General features: G+C 36.3%; 1 protein-coding gene across 1 annotated transcript in view; it reads left to right on the forward strand.

Moving 5' to 3' along the window:
- Window positions 1-2,469: 2,469 nt before the first annotated feature.
- Window positions 2,470-26,201, forward strand: part of baiap2l1b (BAR/IMD domain containing adaptor protein 2 like 1b) — a 57,766-nt gene continuing 34,034 nt past the window's right edge. Inside the window, exons 1-4 of the mRNA XM_042720863.1 lie at window positions 2,470-2,774; window positions 6,089-6,164; window positions 7,590-7,676; window positions 24,441-24,502. Of these exons, the coding sequence (XP_042576797.1) occupies window positions 2,724-2,774; window positions 6,089-6,164; window positions 7,590-7,676; window positions 24,441-24,502 (276 nt within the window). The 5' untranslated portion in view covers window positions 2,470-2,723. The remainder of the gene's footprint in view (window positions 2,775-6,088; window positions 6,165-7,589; window positions 7,677-24,440; window positions 24,503-26,201) is intronic.

The following is a 26,201-nucleotide window of genomic DNA, read 5'->3' on the forward strand; positions in this document are numbered from 1 at the left end:
GAATTTGCCACTGATGATTCAAACATGAGTTTTAAGCAGTGTAGAGTAGCGTTTTTTTGTTTGTTGTTTCTACACACATGGTTTTATGTTTAGAGTGTGTGGTAAGTATAGGTTATTATGGTAGTTAATTATGTTCCCACTTGATGCAACAAATGCCTGGTTTCTAATGGGTTTTATTGTTTTTATCTTGTCACGCCGGGACACACGGCATCACAGTATGGTAAGGGGTGTAATATTTCCGTCTAAATTTTGATGTTTTCATTACAATCTTGATGCACTGGATAGCTGGTGAATCAGCATACACCTCGCTTTTCAGAATGATGAGCTTTGTAAAAATTGACAGGTTAAGAAAGGCAGGGAATAGAATAGCAACAATAATGTACATTATCTGGAAAATAATGTGTTTTTGGACCTTAAAGGGATACTCCACCCCAAAATGATAATTTTGTCATTAATTACTTACCCCCATGTCATTCCAAACCCGTAAAAGCTCCGTTCATCTTCGGAACACAATTTAAGATATTTTGGATGAAAACCTGGAGGCTTGTGACTGTCCCATAGACTGCCAAATAAATAACAGTGTCAAGGTCCATAAAAGGTATTAAAGTTGTCATCAGAATACTCCATCTGCCATCAGACGTGCAATCTGGGTTATATGAAGCGACGGGAGCACTTTTTGTAAGCGAAGAAAACAAAAACGTGTCTCTCCATATCACCGTATGGTGTGTATGCTCTTCTGTATCATCCGCTCCACAAGGATGCAACGTTTTATTTCAAATCAAAGGTAAATACACGTAGAAACAGTGCATCCTTGTGGCGCGGATGACACAGAATAGCATACGCAGCATATGGTGATATGGAGAGACACAGAGAAGACCATTTTATCATACTAGACACATTTGAAAGTTCTGTTATAATGTTGTGTGGTCATATGTTGTCTGTTTAATGTGTGTTAAATATTAAAGCATATTAAAGCGTCTTTGGTGTTTCCATGTTTTCTACAAATAAAACCGGAAATTGAGGGGTTAGGACATCACTGGCAGGCAACAAAATTTGACACTAGTAATTTGTCGCTAGTTAAAACTGCTTATTTCTCTGGATTTAAACATTCTTCTTAACATTTGGGATAATTTAAGTACACAAGTCAGCAAAATACTGTATATAACACTGTTCTAGTGGTTTTTGGATATTTTAATTAATAAATTGTGATGAATTTAAACAATACAAATTCAGTCGTATTCAAATATTTTATGACATGACACCCATTTCTGGTACTTGCCTTAAAAGATGGTTTTATGATGTGCGTAGTTAATAGATTACAATATTTGGCTACTTTTGGTTACTTTTTTTTTTGTTTGTTTTTTTAGGAGTTGGTTTGCCCCAGCTTTGGTTATTTTTAGCTTGATTATTAGCAGTCATTCATTACAATTTTTTATTTATTTATGTATTTTTTTTTTTAGTTGGTTTAATACAATAAAAGGCACAAGCTACCAGAAGCGACTATAATGAAGCCCAGCCCACGGTGCAAAATGGACCAATCACGTATCAGCTCACCAGCACTCTGCGAGCAGCGCTTGAATGTTAGTTCGATTGTGACATCACAGTATATGAAAAGATTCACTTTGCTAAATCTGCATCACTTGCAGTTAGTTGCTCATTTAAGCATTTCGGTTGAGTTTGACATTAAATTATATGTATATATTACAGTTTCTGTAATTGCTTTAATTCAGAGAACAACACCGACTCAGGTCAAGATGAAAAAGTGGAGCAGAGTGATGTATCACCCGTCAGGTGTACTGATGGTAAATGTTATGTCCATGTAATGAGAACATGTAACTCCTTTTACTTGAGACTGCACAGATCTCTACACTTTTATATGTAAATGTTTTTTGGAGACCACAGTTAAGAATTTAGGGAGCACAGCTTCTGTTCAGTTTTATAACATCTGTAACTAAATACAACACAATAAAACAAACATAAATAAGCATAAATTATAGACTGAAATTATACTGCAGAATTCAGAAACAACCTTGACAAGATACAGGACATTTAATACCTTCACACTCATACTTTTGCATTTACACAAAAACGGAAATTCATTTCCTCACAAGGTGAATTTTAATTCAATGAATATTGATTACATTATATTAATTACAATATGTGACATTTTAATTCAGTGTGATGATATGACAGCTAATTTAATGGCTGAAAGGAAGATCTGAAAATCAAGATCTAGTTACATAAATATTAAATATTGAATAGATATATGAATAGATTATCAAGAAATATTTGTTCTACAAAGTTTGAAAAATAAATTATATTTACTTTTTAAGTTTGTTTGTCCAAGATGACCAAATGGCTGCAATAAGGACCATAATCGGCAGATGGCAGCATTAACTCGTTTCTGTCCGAGTGCACCTGTCAGAGCGGACCGTGAGTGACGTCGCACACCTCACCTTATCTTTCCCGCCCCTGACGCAGACTCTCGCATTCACGCGCTCATAAGTTTGAAGCAAAGCCTCCCTCAGCTCAATTCCAGCAGCCCGTGATTAAGACTGCGGTCACTTTCTTTCGGAAATCTATAACACGGCTCTACAGACGGCCGTCTTGCTATGAGGACTTGAGGGAGGCGATAAGCGCGCGGTCTGGTTCATTTGGGAGTTTTTGGCGATCCGAATTAACGACATCTGAGTGCGCGAGCTCGTTGCGAGAGGGGCAGAGGAATGTCGCGCGATCCGGACGAGGTGAACAAACTGACCGAGAGCACTTACAAGGTGAGAAAAAACACACTCACTCACGAGAAAATGCGAGTGTTGTTCACATGTCGAGAATACAGTGAAACATCCACCCATGAAGAAATATCATCGAGCACAGGTCTCTGGATCGAGCCGGTCATTCTTCTGGTTAGGAAACTTTTAACCTGGTCAGGAAACTTCAGTTTAAACTGTAACGTCAGGCTATTACTTAGAAAAGGCCGTTTCATGTTTAAGCTGGTAAAGTTGAAAAAAGCTGGGACACGATTCTATTCAGGTTATTAAAATTTCGGGTTGTTGTTGAGCCACAGGTGGGTCTTTACCGGAACACAGGTGCCACTTTTGATTTATTGACACACCCAAATGAGTCAGATATGAGTCCCAGATTCAGGGATTAGGACACACACAAGTAAACATGTTAACCAATTTGTTAACATGTTGACGTCACATATGCACATATACGTGTGTATACACATACATACACTTGGATTAGGACACACACACAAGTAAACATGTTAACCAATTTGTTAACATGTATGCATGTTTTAAACATATAATAATCTGATGATACAGGGGGCTTGGTCTTGACTTTTTCTTTGTGTGTGCGTGTGTGTGTCTGTCTGTGTGAGAATTCATATGTCCTAGTCGTTATCCTGTCAATCCCACATTGTAAAAAAGAAACTTAATAGGCTAATGTGTATTGTAAGACAGATCCCACATTGTAAAAAAGAAACGATTAGCCTAATTTAAACGTTATCTCAACTGTTGTCTTAATAATTGTTAATCATTGAGGCAAATACATTTTTCGTGTTAAGCACATTTTCAGTCAGCACAGAGCTTTGGTTAGCAGTATTGTTTTTAATAGGACATTTAATGTGTGAAGTAAGGAGCCATCATCTCAAAGTGCAAGGATATCAAGGAAAGACTTTAAAAAGTTGGACATACCCCAACACTTGACAAACAAAACTCAAGAATAGTGTCAACAAATGTAAAAAGAGCTCTTAACGCCACAACAAATAACCAACAATAATGACAAAACATCAAAAGTCAGCAAACAGTGAAACAGACTTCTAACAGTAAATGCGTAATTTATTCATGATGCCATGCAGTGCATTCTGGGAACTCACAAACCCTTAACATTCGAATTCAAACTGTTTTTGACTAGTTGGGGCAACATAAGAGGGATTTCTTTTGAACTAACATGGATTTTTTTTTTAAATGTATTTTTAAGTAGTTCTTAGTATTTAAGACTCAAAGTCTCATAAACTGAAAAATACTCTGTTTCTGTCTTTTTAACAGCATGAAAAACATTACAAGATACAAACTTAGAGTTAGGTTGAGGTCCACTGATACTTTACAGTATAACCGTTCCACTGAATGAATGCTTTGATTAGGAGGAGGTTTATTATCAGCGACGGCTCCCACACGTCATGTCTGTCCATGAGTGCGTCATTCCAATATAGTATCAGTCCAGTATAATATCAGCTGTGCCTCCTGTCCTACAGTCTCAGGCGGTTCGATACGTGTCAGGGAGTGGGCTGTCTTCATGAATTGAGGATTAGTAAGCATTAAGCAAGCACACGTATGCCGCTTGAAGTTCAGTAATATGACCAAGCCCAAGTGTTCACTAGTGACTCATTCAAATCTCTGCCTCCTTTATCCTTCGAAGAAACCAGGAACTGATGCCGTGCTGCCAACTATTAAAACACATGGTGTTGTTGCTCAGTAACTGATCTTGTTGTGAAAAGCAGTAGAGTTTCCTGTAGTTCTCAACTCAAGTTCGAACTTGATTCCCCAAACTTTGTCATTCACATGATGTCACCGCCAGACTCATCTCATCGACTCCCAATACTAACACTGAGAGGCATGCACATGAATTTCAATTCGAGATGTTATTCGGTCCCGAGAGAGAGGAGAAACGGGCACAGCACCTCTACCCCTGAGATGCACAACCTGTGAGAACATCTGCAGGAAGTATCCTGGAAGAGTCGAGTGGATCGACTCAAGAATGGATTATTTCTTCTTGAAGGTTTCTCACAGGTTATGCAGACCCACATTGAAAGAGTGCTGCCCACAAGTCTGTGAGTTTATAAAATGCCATGGGAATTAACTAATTATTAGCATATTAGGTGTATAATACTATTTGTAAGATATTACAGTTACTTTTAGGCTAGTCATTTCATTTGGCAGTCTTCTTGGTAATGGCCCCAGGCAGCTATTTTCTAAGTACAGCTCCCTTGTACAAAGGATTGCATTCCAATAACATGTCAAATCACCAAAACATTCTGCCTACAAATTGCTTCTTAAGGTCTTATTACACACATTGATCTAACTAATGTGCATGTGCAGAGTAAACCTAGAAACAACATCACTATAAAAAAGTTATTTAATAATAATAATATGGTGAAAAAATAGTCTGGAGGGTCTCACTGACTAAATTTGTGACGTTTAATTAGTGCTCCTCTGATGACCAACAATGATGCAAAATTTGTTTGGCTAAAATATAAAGAGGCAGCTCAGAGGCGGTGTTTTTTTTTTTTTTTTTTTATTGCTGGTTTTTTTCTTTTTTGTTTTTACCAATTTTTATTGCTGGTTTGATATTTTGGTTTTAGTCTCTGACAAAATAATAATAATAATAATTAAATGTATTTAAAAAAAAAACATTACACAGTTCATATACCATTAAACAAAAAAGTGATTTATTCTAACAGCCTACACAAGTATATTTATTTATTGAATGTTAGGTCTTTCTTTCTTTCTTTCTTTCTTTCTTTCTCTTGTAATGTGTCTGATTACATATGGAATATTTTATAAAATAAATGAAATGGTTACTTTGGGGGAATAGTAAATAATATGTTTGATAGAACATTTTTAATATTTAAGACCAATCCCAAAACTGGTCTAACAGCTTGTTCTGTGTGCACACTTGGACACAATCAGTTACGTTGATTGAAAAACCATTTGCCTAACCAGTAATTACAAACCCAGTTATCCATAAAATTCATACCTGAACCAGGTTGGAACCCAACAGTTTGTAGTTTGTCTGGTCTCTTTAGGGTTGGGTAGATATCACATCTCCATATTCATCACCTAGAAATACAATAGCATACTTGAATATGTTGTTATGGCCTGAAGCAGAAGCATTTCACACTTTGAAATCAGGTAAGTCAGGCCACTTTTGATGTAACCCTGCTTGCACAGTACATTAAACCAGAGACACTTTAAAATGGCACTGAAGAGGTTGTTTCATGAACAGAACCGTGTCAAGTCCACACAATGTCATGATTGCTCATGCCAACATTTGAACCATTTCCTCTGTTTGAAATCCCTCTTAGAATGTTATGGAACAGTTCAACCCCGGGTTGCGTAACCTCATAAACCTGGGAAAGAGCTACGAGAAAGCGGTTTCAGGTGAGCCTCACCTTTTCATTTCCTTACTATTAGAACAAGCATAATAAAGCACATAATGTCATTTGAAAAAAAAAAAAAAAAAAAAGGTTTTCATAACTTTCATATCGCATTAATATGCAGATTGTAAGGCTGCAATTGCTTTATGAAGCATTTGGTATATGAGAGTTTTTATTAGTGATTGATGAGAAATACTGGGTTTTTAATGGCCCATGCCGATATCTAGAGAGCAGATTGTTTATGGCAAGTATATACACATTATGATTGCACAACATAGAGAAAAAATATGGCGTGATTAACTTTGGATAATGGGGTGTTATAAGCCCAAGATTAATTTGTCAAATCAGTTTAAAATATTTATTATCAATTAAAGGCAGGAAATAATGACACACGCAATATCAACATCTCTTTTTCTGGGTGGATAAACATCAGTCCAACTTAACTTTGTAAAGGCAATCCAATTAAATTCTAAACAAAGGTTAGATTTAACGTAATGATTTACACATGCAAAATGACATCCAGATGAATTATGAAGGGAAGATGGAAAATTGAGTTCACTTTTTTTCTTTTTGTAACATCCCTCACTCCCACGTAACCCTTTCCTCAGATTTCTTATATAGTTGCATGTCAATCTAGAGAAAGTAGGTCTTCTGAACAAAGGGTAGGTTTCATCACATCTTGAACAAATGAATTGCTGCTTTAGAAAGAGGGCAAGATGTACTGTAATAACCAAACTCACAGACTAAACACAATACCTCTTATACAGCTTGTTGTTCCTGGACTGACTGAAGAGGTTTGTCGAATTTGCCCTCTGTGTAGCTGCCAGCAGTCTACAGGTCTTACAGACAGTAGCTCTCTTTATTAAGCGTGCTAATAAAACCATTGTTGTTTTTGGCTCCAGAACATCATCTGCCATAAATCCAGTGGTTAGACACTGTGTCAGGTTTTAAAAACATGTCTGGAGACATGGGCTTTCTGTTGTGCTCCTTCCAAACATCATCATCTAGCTGCTTTTGAATTACTTTTTTATATTTCACTGATAACAAATGAGACAAATGCAGACTGATGGAATTAAATAATTATAATATTATACTCAAAACTATTTGGAAGACATTAGCCTTTTTTTTTTAGATCAACGCAAGAGTTAACATTTCTGTTATTAAGCCAAGCAGGGACAGTCATATTATTAGTAGGATTGCAAAAGGGTGGAAAATTTCCAGAAACTTTCCAAAAATTTCTAGAATGTTTCCAAAATTTACTGGACATTTTCTACATTTTTGCAACCCTAATTATTAGTGACAATACTGTATACTATCACTACAAACCTAGTGAATGTGTGGCCTGTTGTGTGAGCATAGAAAATGAAACAAAAATCTTGCACGATTGCACCTTAGTATAATAACAAGTATTCTTATCCTTGTTTTGCAGCCATGGTTCTGGCTGGGAAGCAGTACTTTGATGCTGTATCTAAGATCGGGGAGAACGCAGCCATATCTCCAGTGTCCAGGGAACTGGGTGAGTCACAGCTAATTCTTTTATTAAGAACTACATGAGCACTGTTCCATTTACTCTTCCTATAGTTTCATTTGTCATTTTTAGAGATAGAAAATGTTTGATGGGGGAAATGTGATTTGGTTCAAAAATATTTTTTTTGATATGTTAGTTGGAACTTATATTCAGGTTAGGTTTTTTGTTTCTAAGTTAATTTTTTTTTATGTATTTGTGTATTTATATTGTCTGTGGAAGGTGTCGGACCATAAAATGTTTGTCAAATCATATCCATCAGACCATGATAGGCTGTCCTGCCTGCCTGTCGACGTATGTATTTGCAGACATGATATCAGAGCGGTCCATTACGCTATTGAAGACAGAGCAAAAATGAAAGGCGTCATTATTGTAATATTATGCACTTTGTACTGTAATGTTTTCTCATCTGTGAATGTAACATGAGGTAATCTGACATTGTTGCATCCATGCTCCACCAACACCGTCTCTCATCGTGTCGCTGGTTAGCCTCTGGTTAACTTACGTTCATGTGTTTTGCAGGAGGCGTGGCTTTGGAGAGTTATTTTGCAGGGAGGGTGGGATCTTATGCTTTCAAAGCTAGCTTGCTATTGCTAGCCTCTCTGAAATCGCCTGCCCTACCTTTTAAGGAGGAATATATCATGTCTTTGTTATAGAGTTCACAAAAAAACAGTGGAGCAATCACTTAAGTTAATTTAGTTGTCATTAGCACTGAATACTGATAAACACTGTCCTGTAGTCTTTCTTTATCACCATTTCCTCTATCGTGTCAAAGATTACATGGGCCATAATCTGATGTTGTGATAGCGTGCAGGAATGTGCCATAAAGCATGTTATGTGGCCTGAAATCACGTTTTGGTTTCATGTTCCGTTCAGCATATTTGAAACAATCGACTCTGAGCTGTTTGTTGACACAGCATTGTATCTGCTGGACCATAATAATGGTGTATAGATTGCGTTTATTCAATCATGTCATGTTTGAGAACTCAGGGTTCAAAACACGTTGAGAGCCTGTATTTCTTTTTTTGCTTTTTGAAAAATTGTCTTTGAAATGGAATGCATTATGCAACTACTGTATGCAACTGCATTAACATTTCAGATAACATAATATGCTACACTACTGACACATGGCCCGTTTCCAAAACAAAAAAGCTTCTGAAATGAGTGGGGGTACTTCAAGTACAGACGTAATGTGTAGGTAATTAATGGCACTTACAGTACAAAAATATTTTTAAAAGCACCACTGCGACACACAAACAAGTGTAGGAGGTTGAATTTTTTATACATTAATTGCTTTAGTGGTATGTCATTATTAGGGTTGGGTATCGTTTGAATTTTACACGTCTCGTGGGCTAGACTAACAAAACATTAAAGGGGTCATATGATGCGATTTCAGTTTTTCCTTTCTCTTTGAAGTGTAACAAGCTCTTGGTGCATAAAGAAGATCTGTAAAATTGTAAAGACTAAAGTCTCAAATCCAAAGAGATATTCTTATAAAAGTTAAGAGTCAACCACACCCCCCTAAAATGGCTCATTCTATATTGTTTATAAATGTTAAGGTATAGATTTGGGATTATTTGAATAATGGTTGTAAAATTGTTCAAGATATGTAAGTAGGGGTTTTTTTAATTTTTGCTTTTTGCATCGCTGCCACGTCGTGGAGAAGCTGTGTGTTTCGTTATGAAAGCAAAACTACTTTGTTTGGCCTTCCAAAAGAGGACATTATCTGCCTGGTCATGCCTAGAGCTGATCCATGCTGGTCTCTGAGGAAATGCATCGACTTGGCGCTGTGGTTGCCGGATCAGCTTTCACCATGGACGAAGTGGAGTACCGCCGGCCGCCGCTTACTCAAGCCTGCCGTGTGTGATGCTGTTTCGTTGTGAAAGTGAAACTACTTTGTTTGGCCTTACAAAAGAGGACACAAGTAGAAATCAGTGGTTTAGTTGTATTTACAGACTGTAAGTACGTTTACATATTTAAATAATTTGCCACTGATGATTCAAACGCAAGTTTTAAGCAGTGTAGAGTATGCTTGTTGTTTCTCCGATCACGAATGCAGACATGGTTTTATGTTTACGTGTCACGTTATGCAACACAACAAGTAAAAAGACAGTATAAGTCATTATAATCAGCAATTATGTTTTTGTTTATGTGTAAATTTTTTTATGTTTACGTGTAACGTTATGCAACAAAAACAAGTAAAAAGACAGTATAAGTCATTATAATCAGCAATTATGTGGTCGTGCTGTTTTTAGACAGATGAGTTTTGTGATGGATCGATGCGTTTCAGAAAGGCGGGGCACAGAGGAGAAACAATATACATTATGTAGAAAATAATGTTGTTGTTTTTTTTTAACCATAAACCATATAAACACATTTTATTACACCAAATATACAAAATAATGTTCTTTTTTGATGTTTTTTTTGGCAGCATCATATCATTTGTTTTGAATGAAAGTATGTTACTTAATTAATGACTGTATCTTTCATATGATGACGCTTCCTGGCGCACACCTAACATTCAAATTCAAATGTTTATTTTAAATTCAACTAATATTCAATCGTTTTTTCAAAATCTTCTCATCTAAGACAGGCACAGGACTCAATTCAGCATGTGTTCATGTTTGTGTGTTCAGCATGTGTTCTTTTTTGTTTGTTTTTTGTGCGTTGATATATAGCACGTGCCTATATCATTTTTTGTTTTGGTTGTTTTTTTTGTTTTGCCGTCGATAAATATCGATACCGTTTTATCGCCCAGGCCTACATGAGCCTCAAACACCATTGTTTCATCCTCCTTATATCGTGCGTGCAAAAGACGAATCCCAACATAACAGCGGATGTCATTTTATCGCCTGTTTATGCATGAAACATTTGCATAACATATACCAGCACATGTTCTATGCCAGCCGGACCTGCCTAGCCGAATCATCAAAGCAGTGTTGAACATCAGATTTATTGCTTTTATTTCAGGCAGGAGAAAACACCCCAAAACGCGTATACGCGTTAATCGACTTCAGAGGGTTAAACAAACAAAAACCTATACTTAAAAATTAACTAATTTTTTGTGTTCTACTTTATTAACTTTATTAACTTTCTAAAGTCAAAAAAATGCTTATAACAGCTGGATCTGGCAACACAGAGGCTGCATCCGCATCCGCAACCTCACTCGCAACTCTCTCTCACGCTTCGTTCACTCCATCAGAGTCTCACAGCAATCATGTTCATACCACGGATGCTAAACATTCTTGCAAAATCTCTCAAAATCTTTATCTTCATCTGATACAGGCTCAAACATACAAAGTTGGGTGCCTAATCTCTTCATCGTTCATGCCAGACAGTAGAGATCAGTTTGCTGTGTGAACTACTATAATGAGCCGTGCTGTGAAACAGCCAATCAGAGCAGAGCTCTTCTGAGTGATTTGATGAAATATTGGCTGTTTATTAGTACTTATAAAGCACATTCTGCAGCATATTATATTCTACATTCCTAATCCTACCCAATACCTAAACTTAACAGCTACCTTATTAACTATTAATAAGCAGCGAATTAGGAGTTTGAGAAAAAAAGTTGTAGTTAATGGTTTGCTAATAGAGAGAATTGAACCTTAAAATAAAGTGTGACCTAAAATTCTGTATGTAGAACACAAGACATAGTATTTTTATAGAGCAGTAGTAGTAAAATTTATAGTAAAATTATGTTCAAATGAGTGTATATATCTGCATTCCTCTTGCCTCGTACCCACTAACAATTAGCCTTTGCTTTAAGCTTTAATTTGACTTCTATAAGAATGGTAAACGATCAGTTGTTTTGTGGTTTAGAATGTATTTTAACCCTTATTTGCACATAATTTATAGCATAGCCTACGTAGATATGTTAATAATTAACAGATTAATCAATAATTCATTTATTATCAAAATCATTTATGGCATATATAGCATATATACTTTGTGTAGATGGATTTTAAATACTTATGACTTTTTACATACTTTGATTTAACTTGTTTCAATGCTACCACAATTAATTTTAATTCTTGCATTACATTATTACCATGTCACTTGATGATTTAAACCCTAAGATAAAATAAGTCTTGAATTTAAACAATAAGATAAAAATGATAAACAATTAAACCCCCCATACTTGAGCTGCTGCCAGCCTTGAATCTGCTTTTTACTAATAGTTAGGCAGTGCAAAAATGATCCTGCCCCAGTATGGTCAGCTTCACCTCAGAGCAGGAAATGTAAACAGTAGATAATAGACTGAGTGAGATCGTTCCACATATTGGAAGAATGGTAGCTGGATACTCCTATTTCACAACTGCAAATTAGGAGACTGACTTTGCAAGGTCATGCACGATTACTAGAGCAGGGATTTTCATTGCATGTTGCCAAGGATAAAGACAGTGAAATCTGCTTTACCAATATATACTATTACAATTTCAGCTGGGATTGCGCATATATATATATATATATATATATATATATATTAGATATATATATAGATAGATAGATATATAGATAGATAGATAGATTTTTTTTTATTTTTTAATACAATTAGCCTACATTTTTCTCTTGGCAGTCTAAACAGATCATGAGGAGAAGGATGAAAAAAAAATCACAGCTGATATTATTTCGAGTTCATTAGTCGAGCTGGAAATGGTTAAGTCAAGTGCATTGCATTGTGGGATACAGTGTTCCACACAGTAAGCCCCCTTTTTTACTGCACAGTTTGGCAAATATAGGAAGTCAACCATGTGTTCATGTGTTCCATGTATACAGATCATTTGCATATTGTGCACGATATCGATGTGTGCATCTGCATTGCATTAAACTGTTTAAAATAACGGCAGTTGGTTTGTAATAATCATAATCTGAGCTGGGTTGTGCAGACAGACCACATTTGTCCCTGACTGACATCACATCACTGCCATAATCTGTGTTCATGTTCTGTGTAAGAGTTTTGATATTACCTACTACTATCACTGGAAAATTATTATTCAAAAATTATGAAGTTCTGAATGTATATTATAATACACAATTCAGTTTTATAGACTTTATAAAGCCAGCACATACATTTACTTTAAAATTATGTCTTGATTTAACTAAAATGAGGGAACAAATTAGTAAATCGAATGAAATCTTTAATTTGCTTTCCCGCATGTTTACCACAAATAAAGTTGTGTCTTGTTTTTAATTAGATTGAAATCTTTTATTTGCTTTCCCGCATTTCCGGGACCAACCGGCAAACCAGAACAAAAATCCACCCCTTTACCCAGAAAGTCCCTGCTGGAACGAATTTCCGGGTACTTTTTCAGTCCGGGTAAAAAATGCCCCTCAGAATTTCAGAGTTCCGGAACTTTCGGGGGCAGGGCTTGGGTGCTGAGCATGCTGATTGGTTGAGTTCACGCAGCATTGTGATTTCAACAACCATTTATTTGGATAATTTTCTAAATATTACTGTTATTGTGTCATGAAATGTAATTTTAAAAGTATTTCAGGCGAGAATGTAGTTGTTTAAAACTCATATCTGTGGTTTATTTATAAAGACAGCGCCTATTTAAAAATGTGTTTCGCTGATTTTGGAGACAGTCAGCTCCACGCGATCAGTGTGGATCAAATTTAGTACTGGTCATAATACTCACATAAAAATGTTTGATGTGAGCAACAGTGTGTTTTGCTACAGCAGCGCCAATGGAAGTGGTTCACTGACTGCGCAGCACAGCCAAATGCCCCACAGTTATGTTTTAGATAATTTTATTTTTAATGCCATAATGTCAGTTGAAAACATTGCAATTGTGCCGGGATCGGAAACCGTCAACAAAGTAAAATGATCTCAAACGGATGGCGCGCTCTCTTCATTTTATCAGATGATCATAATAAACACATCTATTCATTTTGTACATCCAGTTATGTCAGTGACTGCGTGCTGCCGAAATAGATGCATTTAGCAGCTTAAGGTTAACGATTAATCAATTAATTGATCATTAATTTAAACGGCGATCGATCATGGAAATGATCGAAAATTGACATCCCTAGTGGAAACAGTAGCACTTCTGGGCCGGCCACTAGTGATCAGATCACTGAAAACGCAAGTGTAACCTGGGTGTGAACACTTATCAGCATTCATGCTTCAAAGTGATGGATTTTCTTTCCTTTTTATGTGGGCAACCTTTTCTTGACCTTTTCTTTTGAGGGCTGTAACATTTGGACATGGCCTTAGTGGTTGTTAACACAATGCCCTCCCTATCTGTAGAAGATAAGAGCTGAAACTTCCCTCTGTTTGGGCAGATAATGTCCAAACTCAGGCCTCATGTTCCACGTCACTGGTGTTCCTCGAAGAGAGGACCTTCTTGAGCTCTGAGTGCTCGGCTGAGATGAAACCAGAGCCGCCTTCAGGCAGATGAGCTGACATCCGATAGTCTTGAGAGTTACGGGCAGATTGACACGAGGTCAGGTGTCAGAGAGACGGAGATCCTTTCATTCTTAACCAGTCGCACCAAAGACAACCACACAGGTGTCCTCTGTGTTTAGATTTCAGACACTTGTGTCTCCTGTAACCCAACAGGTGTGACGTCCCGCCACTGTCGCTGTTTGCAGGAGGCACCTTGTTTTGTCGTGGCATTTGACTGTGTCGACTTGCAGAGCGCCTCGCTGACAGCAGAGCATCAGATTACACTTTTGAGTTAACTGGACTATCATTCAACTACCGTTGCATTCTCATGGAGGTGTGCTGGTACTGTGGAAATGCTGAGTAAAGCATGAACACATATGTGCAGCATTCCTGCTCGTCTGCTGTGCACCTTGGTGGATAGAGTCCTGCTTTTACACAGGTCATGATGAGATCAGATCCGGGTCATCCAGATTAAGTGGATATGTGAGTGCCATTGTGCTCTTGTTGACCTGGTTACAGAACAACAACATAAAAGGTGGACACCGCACTCTTAAATTAATAGTTAGTCTAATAGTTAGACATGTTTCCTAGAGTTAATGTAGGGCCTGGAAGATTTCCGGAAAACGTGGACGGAATCGCGGAATCCAGTCATAAAAACAGAATTCAGCATCTGCCCTCTCACTAAATGAGGACGTAAACACGTGAAGAACAAATCCAGAACTGCTGTTTCACTTTATGAGCATTTGCCCGTTTGATTTGCGTAAAACTAGCATCATATCACAAACACAGAACTGTAAAGCTATTCACGGCAACCCGTCAAAATAAAAGTCCGGTTTCATTTAAAGACATTTTGCCTATTACTATTTTTCAGTAGAATGTACATAGCCTACTACTACTAAAATGAAACAAACATTATTTTTTAGGAATAATCACACAACATTTCCATGTTTTAATTTTAATAGTAAATCCCCTTTGTTTGCCAAAAAATAAAGTTGGCTTAATTTATTAATAATTAAAAGATAAATGAAATAAACGTTTTAAGCCTTCTTTTGATAACCAGAAACATTTAAATACACAACAGAATTTCTGAGAGAAAAAAAATAAAAATCATAAGGCTACTTTAAGAACGAAATTAATAAATGAGGTTGTTGTATGCATTCAAATAATACATGCTAAAACACAGAATTTGGTAACAATTAAAAAAAAATATATGGTAAGAAAAAAATAAAACATTTCATAGGGCCCTAAACATGTAATTTTTGTTAAACTTTTAATAAACTGATGTGAAAATGTGTAAGTTACATGATTTTAATTAATTAGACGCTTTTTGATTAATACATTTTAATTTAACTATTAAAAAGGAGTCGAGAAATTCAAATGGGAAAAAAAATTAATCCAGAAAAATTAAAATGGTAAAAACTGAATTTGAAAAAAAATAAAATGGAATTTAGGAAAAAATAAAACTGATTTAATAGGGCCCTATCAATGTAAGCCTAGTTGACTTTTGCCAGTTTAACCATACACTGTTGTTCAAAGTTTGAGGTCAGTAAGGTTTTTTTTTTTTTTTTTTTTATGTTTTTTGATAGAAGTCTTTCCTGCTCACCAAGGCTACAGTTATTTGCTCAAAATAATTAAAAACTGTAATATTGCTAAATATTTTTACAATGTAAAATAACTGTGTTCTGTTTGAATGTAAAATGTAAGGTAATTTATTTTTGTGATCAACGCTAAATTTTCAAATGAACAGCATTTCAAATAGACATGCCTTTTAATATAAATATCTTTAGTGCCATGCGTTTAAGTCCAAATTTAATTAATTTAAAGCACATTTGACAAATTAATGCATCCTTGCTCATTTAATTTCTTTCAAAAAAATTCAATCTTTTACTGACTTTTGGACAGTAGTGTACTTTATTTTACTTTATAACATTTTAATTTTAAAACTTTTGCAAAATGTACAGCATAGCATTATGCAATTAAATTAATTTAACAAATCTTTTTCTTTTTTCTTTTTTTTTTTTTTGTTTTATTTTTTTGTCCATGTTATTTTTTTATAAAATTTATTGTCACCCTTGGCAATAAAATCACCATTGGCTAGTTAATTCTTTAGTTTACTTGCCAGACTGATATACTGTTTTACACACACACCCACACACATACATACACACACACATACACACACACACATATATATTATGATATTATGATAATTAAGCACTATTTAATGATAGAACTATAGTAATTAGAACTAAAACTTGGTAACCATTTATGAATGCATATTTGTTCTTTTAACTGAACTTAAGACTTGTATGATGCTTAAGATATTGTTGGTCATTCAGGGTTTCTGTAAAAAAAAAAAAAATTGATAATAGTAATAGATAATAGTAATTATTATTAAAAGATATTACTACCACAAATTCTACTACTATACTAACAATAAACAACTTACTAAGGATTAATGAGCTGCTGGGTTCATGACTATTAATCATGTTGTCAGCGTTCGCTCACACTGATTTGCTTAAATCAAAACAGGCACGGTAATAGATGAGCACCATCCAATGAGATTGCGCTTGCGCATTAGCTCAGCCCACTACAGGAGAAACCGGCATCAGTGTTGCCAAGTCCACGATTTTCCCGCGGAATTGGGCTAATTTAACACTGTTGCCGCTGGTTTAAGCGACCCCAATAATGTGATATTTATCCCCTAAAAAGGTGAATTTTACCAGGGGAACCCCTTCGAAACACGATTGGGCTAGTTTTGAGTTGCAATTGGGCAGGTTTTGTTGCGAAAACCTGGCAACCCTGACCAGCATGTCTTCTGCTTGTTCTTAAAAACTGAATAATTCTCAATGAACTCTGTTATTTAGACCGGAAAATACAACAAAGAATATAGTTTACATGTAGCGCATCGAGTCATAGTGGCAAGTAAGACTCTTGCTCTGTGTCTTTGCATGTGTGAGAAACACAGCGCTATCAGCAAAGCGACGGCGAGTCACGCGCCTTCACACTAGAGTTTACAGTGCGCTGCGCATTCATTGAGATGAACTGAAACAGCACAGATCGCTTGACGTAGAGCCCTCAGTGTTCAGCGAGTGAAAATATCTGTGCTAAACTTGTAATTAGCCTCTAACACACACACCATGTCAAGTAAAATCTAAGAATTTATTAGCCAATGGCTAACGATAGACATTATTTAGTCGCCCAGTGTAAGATTTATGCAGGTGATTTACTCGCAGTGTAGAGGGTTGGTTAATTACAGCCTTAATGCTTATCATAAGAACCTGAACCAAAATCCCTCCTCTTCCTGTATCTGGGCTTTTGACAAGATCCAGCCATGTTTGTGGAAAGCAGATTGCACTTGCTTGAATGACAGAAGTGAATTTGTATGCTCTTTTTTTTTTTTTTTTTTTTTTTATTTTTTTTTTCCTGTATCTGGGCTTTTGACAAGAGGTTTTTCCCCGGGCTGCTTCTGTACTCAAAAATAACTGCCTGGGGAATTGTGATATTATCCTGTGCATTCATTCAAAACAGTCTTTCTCCTTCCTTATGACTGCGTTTTATGATCATACTGTTTAGACCCATTTAAATGCTCCTAGAGCTGGAAAAACAAACATATAATGACAAAGGATTTAATGCATTTAATTTTTACTAAACTATATAAGTGTTATGTCAAGCTCAACCTCTGGCCATTTTTTTTTTTTTTTTTTTTTTCAAACGTCACTCATCTCATCCTTAATTTTCATTATTAGATAGCGTGTTAATGCCACTAAACAACATAAGGGTGAAGTTCTGTCATGAGGTGGTTTTCACTGTTTGTTTTATGTAATGCTTATACTGGGTCAAATAGTTCTTTACTTTGCCAGGAGTATTTAGCTTCAGCTGACCCCACCTCTTGCCTGGAGTGGTGTTCGTTGTTTTTTTTTTATTTTTTTTAAATAGGGAAGAACACACAAACAAAGCAGGAGTGAACCACATCCAGGGGAGATTCAAATCAGCCTCTGTGTTTTGAGTGACACTATCCTCTGCTTATCATCACTGTGCATCAGGGCACAGGCTCTCAACCAGGAGATCAGGCATCTCTTGACACATTTTATTTGTGCCGGTTTTGCTTTTTTAACCAGACTGCAGAATGACAGGAAGTTATGAACTGGCTCTGAGACTCCCTGCTTTCATTATTACTCCAATCCGCTTGTGTTTGCTTTCCCTCTGATTGAGTACACTGATATTTCCACCTTTTGTGTAAAACACCTGTAGCTTCTATGGTAAAAGATTAGTTTGAGCACAAATAAAAGTCATTGTGTGCTCATACCTTCATGCCCTTAAACTCATATGGTGTCATTTCTCAGTGGAACCCAAACAGAGAATTTCTGGAGAATCCTCACGCAGCTCTTTTCCATATAAACATGACTGTCAAGCAGTCCATACAGTGTATGTTTTATATAACTGAGCTGTCGTGTCATCTTTGCCACCACCAGAGCTCTGAATCACATTCAGCTTCACAGAAATGTACCACAGCAGGTTTGACATCATTGATGTCAAATTCTAATGTGTCTTGGCTAAATGAGAACAGACCGTTTTGAAAATGTGTAATGGACAATAACATTGGTGAGCTGCAGCAGAAGGAATGATTTTCCTTGTAATTTCTCTGTTCCTCATAAAAGTCTTTGTGTGACTTTAGAACAAGTCTTCAATATGGTGCTTTTTTTTTTTTGTCCTTTTTAGAACTGCTAGATGGGGTCACAATGAACTGTTGTATTTTAAAGAGCTGTGTAAAAGATTAATCAGAAATACTATTTAAAAGGCACTATGGGGGTTCTTAAAAACTCTTAAAATGTCTTAAGTTTAATATTGAGAAAATTATCCACAAATTATTATTTTTTTTTTTCACTCAAAAACTGAGGTACGTAAGCTCAGACTAATGAGGCCTATGATACATCAGTTCCAAAAATAAACACAAAACCAGTCTTATTGAAAGAAAACAAGCTTACAAAAAGATTTATACTAATATTAGTTGATAATATAGCGTATAGTATTTTTACTCTTTCTTTTTTACACAGAGCTCAACAAATATAGTCCATGGAAGATCAAATGTATGTGGATGTTTATTAAAAAAAATCTTTGTTTATTATTGTAATTTATTTGTAATTGTTGTTTTAGTTTTTTTCTTTAAGGCCCAGTAACAGATTGCTTTTATTTGGTGCGAGAAAACTGTTTGAATAGAAACAGTTGGTTTATGGGCTTATTCACACTAGGTGAGAACATTTCATGCCAACAGCCCAGACTTCTTTTTTTTTTCTTTCTGTTATTATTGTGTGTGTTGTTTTTTTTTTTTTTTTTTTTTTTATATATATATATATTTTTATATGTAAGCTCAGATTTTAGACACAAACGTCAATTTAGACGTATACTTCAATATGGAAATCTGCATCAACAGTCTATAAATTATTTGTTAAAATCTAGTAATCAGAAATGGATAAGTCACTGAAAAGTCATTGAGAATCACTGTTTAAAAGGTGTGGGAGCCCTGTTGGTGGAAGAATTGTTTATTGTGATCAATTACTATTAATGGATGATTTTTTTTTTAGTACTGCTGTTGAGGCTATTTTAAGTCTAGCAGCTTCCTGTAACCATGGAAAAATCACCGCAACGCACAGCCTCTTGTGACTTTACAGTTTTGTTAAATCGATCTCAAGTTCTTCTCTCGTGGGATCTGCTATACCCGTACTCATTGCTTACTATAAGCAGTTCTCATTCATGTAAATCTATCTAGAAACGGCGTGAGTTTAGATTCGCTGCAGACACACTGGTCCTCTGTTTGGTGCTGGTTGCTGGAATGTTTGCTGTTGTTGTCTTTGATAATGCATGATCTATTGTATCACAGAGTAACTGTGGACTGTAAAGCTCTGGTCATGTCGCTGTTATGTCTCTGCAGTCATTGTCTGCATGCAGCTTTTGTTCTTAGCAGTGGAAGTTTCTGTGTCTGACTGGGCGGCACCTACAGCTGCTGTGATCAAAGTCTGTGGGTGGAAACACATCACCCCTCCCATCACAGCTCAACTTGACGTTCATATTCAATTACTAACACTGTCAAATTCAGGTGGCTTGACCAACAAGCTCTAGCCCTTATGAATCAGTAATACTGAGCAGAGGTTTAATCATTTGTCAACTAATCTTTTATACTTTTTTTGAGAATTTCCCACGATCAGTGTAACCCTAGACATGTCATAGAATTCCCTTTTTAAGTCTGACATCATGCGTCACTGTTTCCGGATCCAAATGCTTTATCAAAATGGCAAATGCGAACAACAAACGGTGCTAATATACACTCACTGTGTTCTGTAATACTGCTGAAATTATAATCCTAACTTTTAACTCCATGCCAAAATCAAAGTGTACAAGTGTGAGTTTTTAAATACTTAGAAGTATTCTCAATTCAAACAAGTAGAACAGTAATCCTTATGGCACAAGTGGATTGTAAAACCATGACGTTCAGACCTGGGAAAAAGTTATGCCAGAAGTGAGAAGATTTTACTCAGTTTTTAATATTACTGGAATTGTCTTTCTGCGAGTGCAGTCAAAATCCTTCATTAAAAGTCTCAGAAAACATTGGTTTAAAGCGCCTTTCTTTTTAATTATTAGGACACTTAGGTGTATATGACCCTCTACACTTGCACTATTCTATTTCTATTCTGCCTACTTGTTTTCTTTTTATTTAAAAAAAGACCCTCTAAAGCTCATGTAGCCAGACCTTCGGACTGATGTCAGAAGGTCTGGGAACCTTGGCTGCTTTGAATGGCCAAGGCCCGCTCAAGAGGTCATATGATTGACAGGTAAAGAAAGCTATCACAGGGCTCCAGACTGCGACTAAAACGGTCGCATTTGCAACCAAAAATATTAATTTGCGAGTTATTTTTTTTTTTTCTGAGTTCGCCACTGGAGACTATACATGTATATGTTATGACTTAAAAATTAGCCTGTAATGCCTTTTTTCCTGATCTTTTTGCGATCTCATCTTTTATGTTCACATATTAAACTGAGACGATGCGCATCAAAGTTTCAGTGGAAAAAAAGTTTCAAACAGTCCTCATCTCTGCCACGCAGCAACATTGACACGCACCTGCTAAACACAGCTCAGTTGTGCAGAGATCGAAAATGACGGAGACGTGCAAGTAAAAGTGCACGAAAGCAGCGTCTGTTTCCTGCTCAGCTTGAACAAACTACAACAGGTAAAGCTGTCAGCTGTGTGGATATTGGCAATATCATTAACAATTCTCGTTAATTATCATTACTAATATGGCTTCTGCTTATCAAGATCTTAGTCTATATGCTGTGTGCTGTTAATCCGTGAACTTCATATTATTTGAAGTGCACTTGCCATCCAGTAATCGCAAAAAGCGATTGTGCTTTGTTACTTTTTAATAAACAAAGTATCAGCTTTAAAATTATGCCAAATTCATAATGAAATACAAACAATAAATACAGTTTTGGTGCTCTTTAATGCGGCAGGCGCGATCGCTTTATCCTTTTCTTTACTAATAATGTACATAATGAACATGAATTAACATCAAAAGGTGTTTTATAAGAGATCCTGCAGTACAATATTTTTACTTAACCTGTTGTCGACATGATTCAACTCCTCCTATAAATTGCATTTTACTAATGAAGAAAAATAGACTAAATGTATGAAAGACATATGACAACATTTCCAGGATGCATTGAGGAGGAGCACAAACTACACTCAGTGGCCAAGTGTTGCTTATGGTCCGTGATATTGGTGCAGATTCTGTGTAATGAACGATTCTTTGTGATTGTATATTTGTATAGGTATAAGTTATAAAATAAAAATCTTTGTTGTTGTTAAAAAAAATAAGAACAAAGATACACATTACAACTACACATAATATAAAGTATTAGCACAAAAGATAACTTAGTTCAGTAATCAGGCGCTGTTTGACAGGCTTTTTAGTGCACAAGCTTCAGGTGTACGCGGCACTCAGAAAATGGGCATGCAGACCAGCGCGCGAATGAAACATTTAACCGGCAAGGCTTTAAATCAGATGCAAATAATGTACTTTTGTGACTGCGAATAAGTGCAGTGTCCCGTGAGAGTAAATCTACTGCTGAGTTAACACGGATGTGAATGCATGTGGTGTTGTACAGTATATTGAGACGGTGGCGCCAGAACTGCAACTGATAGAATATGCACTGTAGCATTCTACGATATTTCTTCAAAAGCAAATTGTGGAGACATTATTATCTTCCACGATCAAAAATCGTCATATTGCACACCCTTAGTTCCCACTTTAAAAAAAAAAAATGTAAACCTTTAATTGGGTAAAAAAAATAATAATTTTTATAATTGTTGGGCTAATATTTTTTTTTATTGTAGGATAATAATTGGGTATAGATTTTTTTTTTGTCTGGAGCCCTGTATCACATTTCATTTTGTGCCGCATCATGTTTAGGGGCGTGGAAATGTCCCAATAACAATGACAATTAAAAAAATATATACAGTATAAAATATGTTTAAACGTGTTAATATTTTAAAGGGATTGGGGTTTGATATTTGGTGTTAAGGTAGAAAGTATTCAGTGTTCAGTGCAGGAGTTGGGTTTTACCTCAAATTGCATTTGTTCTTTATTAAAGGACAGTACTAACAGTATTTATGAGTGAGCAATTAAATCACACAGAACAGTTTACAGCGGTCGACTGCATGTACTGTACTTCCTGAACACTGGGTCAGTAATCATCTCGAGACATGGCTCCGGATAGGATGGTTTACACTTTGCTTGGCCTAATCTTTCATTTATGGCATTGCTGCAGGCACACATAAACAAACTCACATGTCTCAAGTGGAGCTGATAAGACATCCGGGCTGAATCAGGGTCAGAGAGCAGATAAAGTTAAAGTGGGTCAGCTGAGGCAGAGGGAACCCACACCTGCTGCTCTCAGGTGGCCTTGTGACTCATGTGACTCTGGGCCGAGGCTATCTTCATGTTCTGGATCTCTGCCCCCACCACTCGTCTCATTCACATGTCCTCACCTTGACTTTTTATTTTTCTCAGAGGCTGAGTTTCACAACACGCTCCGTTTAGCACTACATGTTCCTACACATGGCTTGGGCTGCAGCTTTTGATGGCGACAGCTGACGTCAGTATGCTCCATTAATCAGTTAGTGAGGTTGACCACTGGTTTATCTAGTAGGTTTTTTTGTCTTTGATATATTTTAGTAGATTCTTTTAAAGAAACGTTAAAGGAGTTTAGAAATGCACATCCATATCAGTAATTCCAGCAATACGACATGCTGTGTGTGCTTTAATGTTACACTCCAGTACCTATTAGACTCTCAGTATGCTAAAACCCTTTCCAACATATTGTCTCTAAATTCCTCCTCAAAAGCACCATAGCCACCCTCAGCAAAATGCAGGTTTTTATAAAAAAATAAAAACATTAGTTTTCAAGAGAGCTATGTACTCTGCTCCTGAAATGTAGTCTGTGCGACCCCAAAATATATTTGGGAGCATTTGATTGATTTGAGAATAATCAATTCCTGGGATTTAGGAATCGATATCGTTTCATTAAAATGAGAATCGATTAAAATCGAGATATCAGTTTTTTTTTTTGTTTTTTTTTTTTACCCAGCCCTAGTATGCACAGCATAATCCAAAGTTCTCCATTTGTTTTGTGAAGACTGATCATTTTACAAACTATAACTATTTATTTTGCTGTGAATTTGTCAAGTTCGATCCGCTGCATTCTCTGTTAAAGTTACTATGTTTTTGCCTCTCCATTTGCTGACATTAGTTAACATTTTGTGTTTGGTACTGAGGAAGAATGACCAAAGAAGTCATGTGAACAGAGGACTGAAGAGAGTGACAGAGCGAGTCTGAGAGATTGCATAATTGTTTCTATGGAGAACACTCATATTTTCTTCTTCCATATCTACATGCATCGGTCTCTAGGGCAAGAATAAAATCTCTTCGCAGACGTCAGAGAGAATTAATTCGAGCAAGAATTCGCTGTCTGTCCCTCCTTCTCTCTGTCCAGCAATCAAATGCAATTCTTAAGGATGTTGAATAAGTGTATGGTGGGTGGATCCTTTATATAAAGTGCTCTGATTTATGCCGTAGGATTTGCATTTTAATCCCCGTTTGATTACAGCGGGTAGGAGCATGCTGGGAGAAATATCCGTACACAGTGTGTTTTAATTACAGTAGCCACTCTGAGGGAGGACTGTTCTTGGAAAACAAGGCCGTAGGGGTTTATTAAACAGGGGAATTCTGCGGATTATTAGATTCAAAACAATGGGCGTGTTAACAGCCTTTGTATTGGTGTGAGAGGTTGATAAGTGTTTTCTCTGTCCTTAGGGGTTGTCCTGATGGAGATCTCAGACGTCCATCGGAAAGTCAACATAGAACTGGAGGAGAACGTGAGTGTGTCTCTTTCTCACTGTGTTTGTATTTGTTTGTTTCTTGCTGTAAACACATTCTTAAGCTGACGGAAAGCACATTCAAACACACCCAAGCAAGAGATCGCCATCTGCAATTTAATCACATATCAAACATCCTATTTCCCATAAACTTTATGGACACTCTCCCGCTGACGTACAGGCAGTCTTATTAGTGTAAACAGGAAAGGGTAGAGGAATACTGCGGACACACCTACTGCATGTTAGATTGTAGTGTTTTTATCAGAGCAGGTTTGAACATGCCTGTTGATGCACCTGATCCCAGCGCCACATGATGACACGGCCGTTCCTGCCGGTACAGCTGCCGATCTGTGAATCAAAAACAGGACACCCAACAGAAGACAGATCGTGTTTAAACCGCTTCAGTCAAATCTGATATCATTTTCACAAACCTGATAACCTGTGAGCATTCCTGAAATACCTGACATACCTATCGTCTTTTTTTTTTTTTTTTTTTTTTTTTTTGGACGATAACCAATGTAACTGCCAATATTGTGAATCTATACTAGTTTGACAACAGTAAGGTCTAAAACATAAACTAACATATCTCAGTTTTAGTACACCAGCATAATTTTAAGTAGTTAATCTATATAGTATGACTTAAAGGGATAGTTCACCCAAAAATGAAATTTGTGATAATTTACTCACCTGTTCCAAACACAAAGCCTTTGTATATAAACCCAGCGACTTAACACAAAACTCCATAACATAAAAGACGTTTTTATTAATCTCTTATTTTTAACTTGCTAAGTATGATTGTTCAAATGGTTGCTCTGCCATGACAGTAATTGACCTGAATGAAAAAAACTTAACAACATAGTGTTTTTTGTTTGTTTGTTTTTGGTACATAGTATTTTAATCACTGATTTTATTCTCTGACATTTCAACATTTATTTAGCATTAATTTTTAACTCCGTTTCTTGATAAGAAAAAGGCCAGCTGAGATATTCATTTGTATATGACAAATGTAAACCACTACTGCACACTGCAAGCAAGTTACGTGACAAAACTGAACCCATTATAGACAAGACAGTATATACTTTATTATCTAATCTAGGCAGCTTTATTGATTTTGACGAGTCCAGAAGTCTGTGCAGTGAGCTCTGAACCTCAGGACTCAAGCTGTTGAGTGAAACTGTAAATCTGCAGTGACCGCTTCAGTGATTATAATGGGATGGGTGCGTTCGGATAATGTTGCACTGCTATTTGTGCATAATTTATTTTATGCTTCAAATAGCACATCTGCTGTCATTTTCAACCAAGATAGAGATTTTTTATTTTTTTTTTTTCATCCCATATTGATTGACAGGGCAAAATCGGCTCTGATCATTGGCTGTTTTCATACTAATGTCCTGCAGCACAGATAGTTACATTTATCATCCAATACTGATGGTTGTGCAGATTTCCTGACTGTCTCCATAAAGAGTTTTCATTATTAGGGCTGGAATGATAAGTCGGCGGCTGGATTATGTGATTAATCGAAGCCCTTACACACTATGACATTTACAGGTGCATTTCTATCACTGCTAGCCTTCATTGTACCCAGAACCTAAAAATACTCCTGTAGATCTGTGAAATGATGAAACAAGAATATCTTTCTTGAATATAAGGCAGACACATCTAAAACACAACAGTGGTTCCTCATTTAATGGCTCTAGCA

The sequence above is a fragment of the Cyprinus carpio genome, chromosome B3 (genome assembly GCF_018340385.1).
Source record: "Cyprinus carpio isolate SPL01 chromosome B3, ASM1834038v1, whole genome shotgun sequence".
Taxonomy (NCBI): Eukaryota; Metazoa; Chordata; class Actinopteri; order Cypriniformes; family Cyprinidae; genus Cyprinus; species Cyprinus carpio.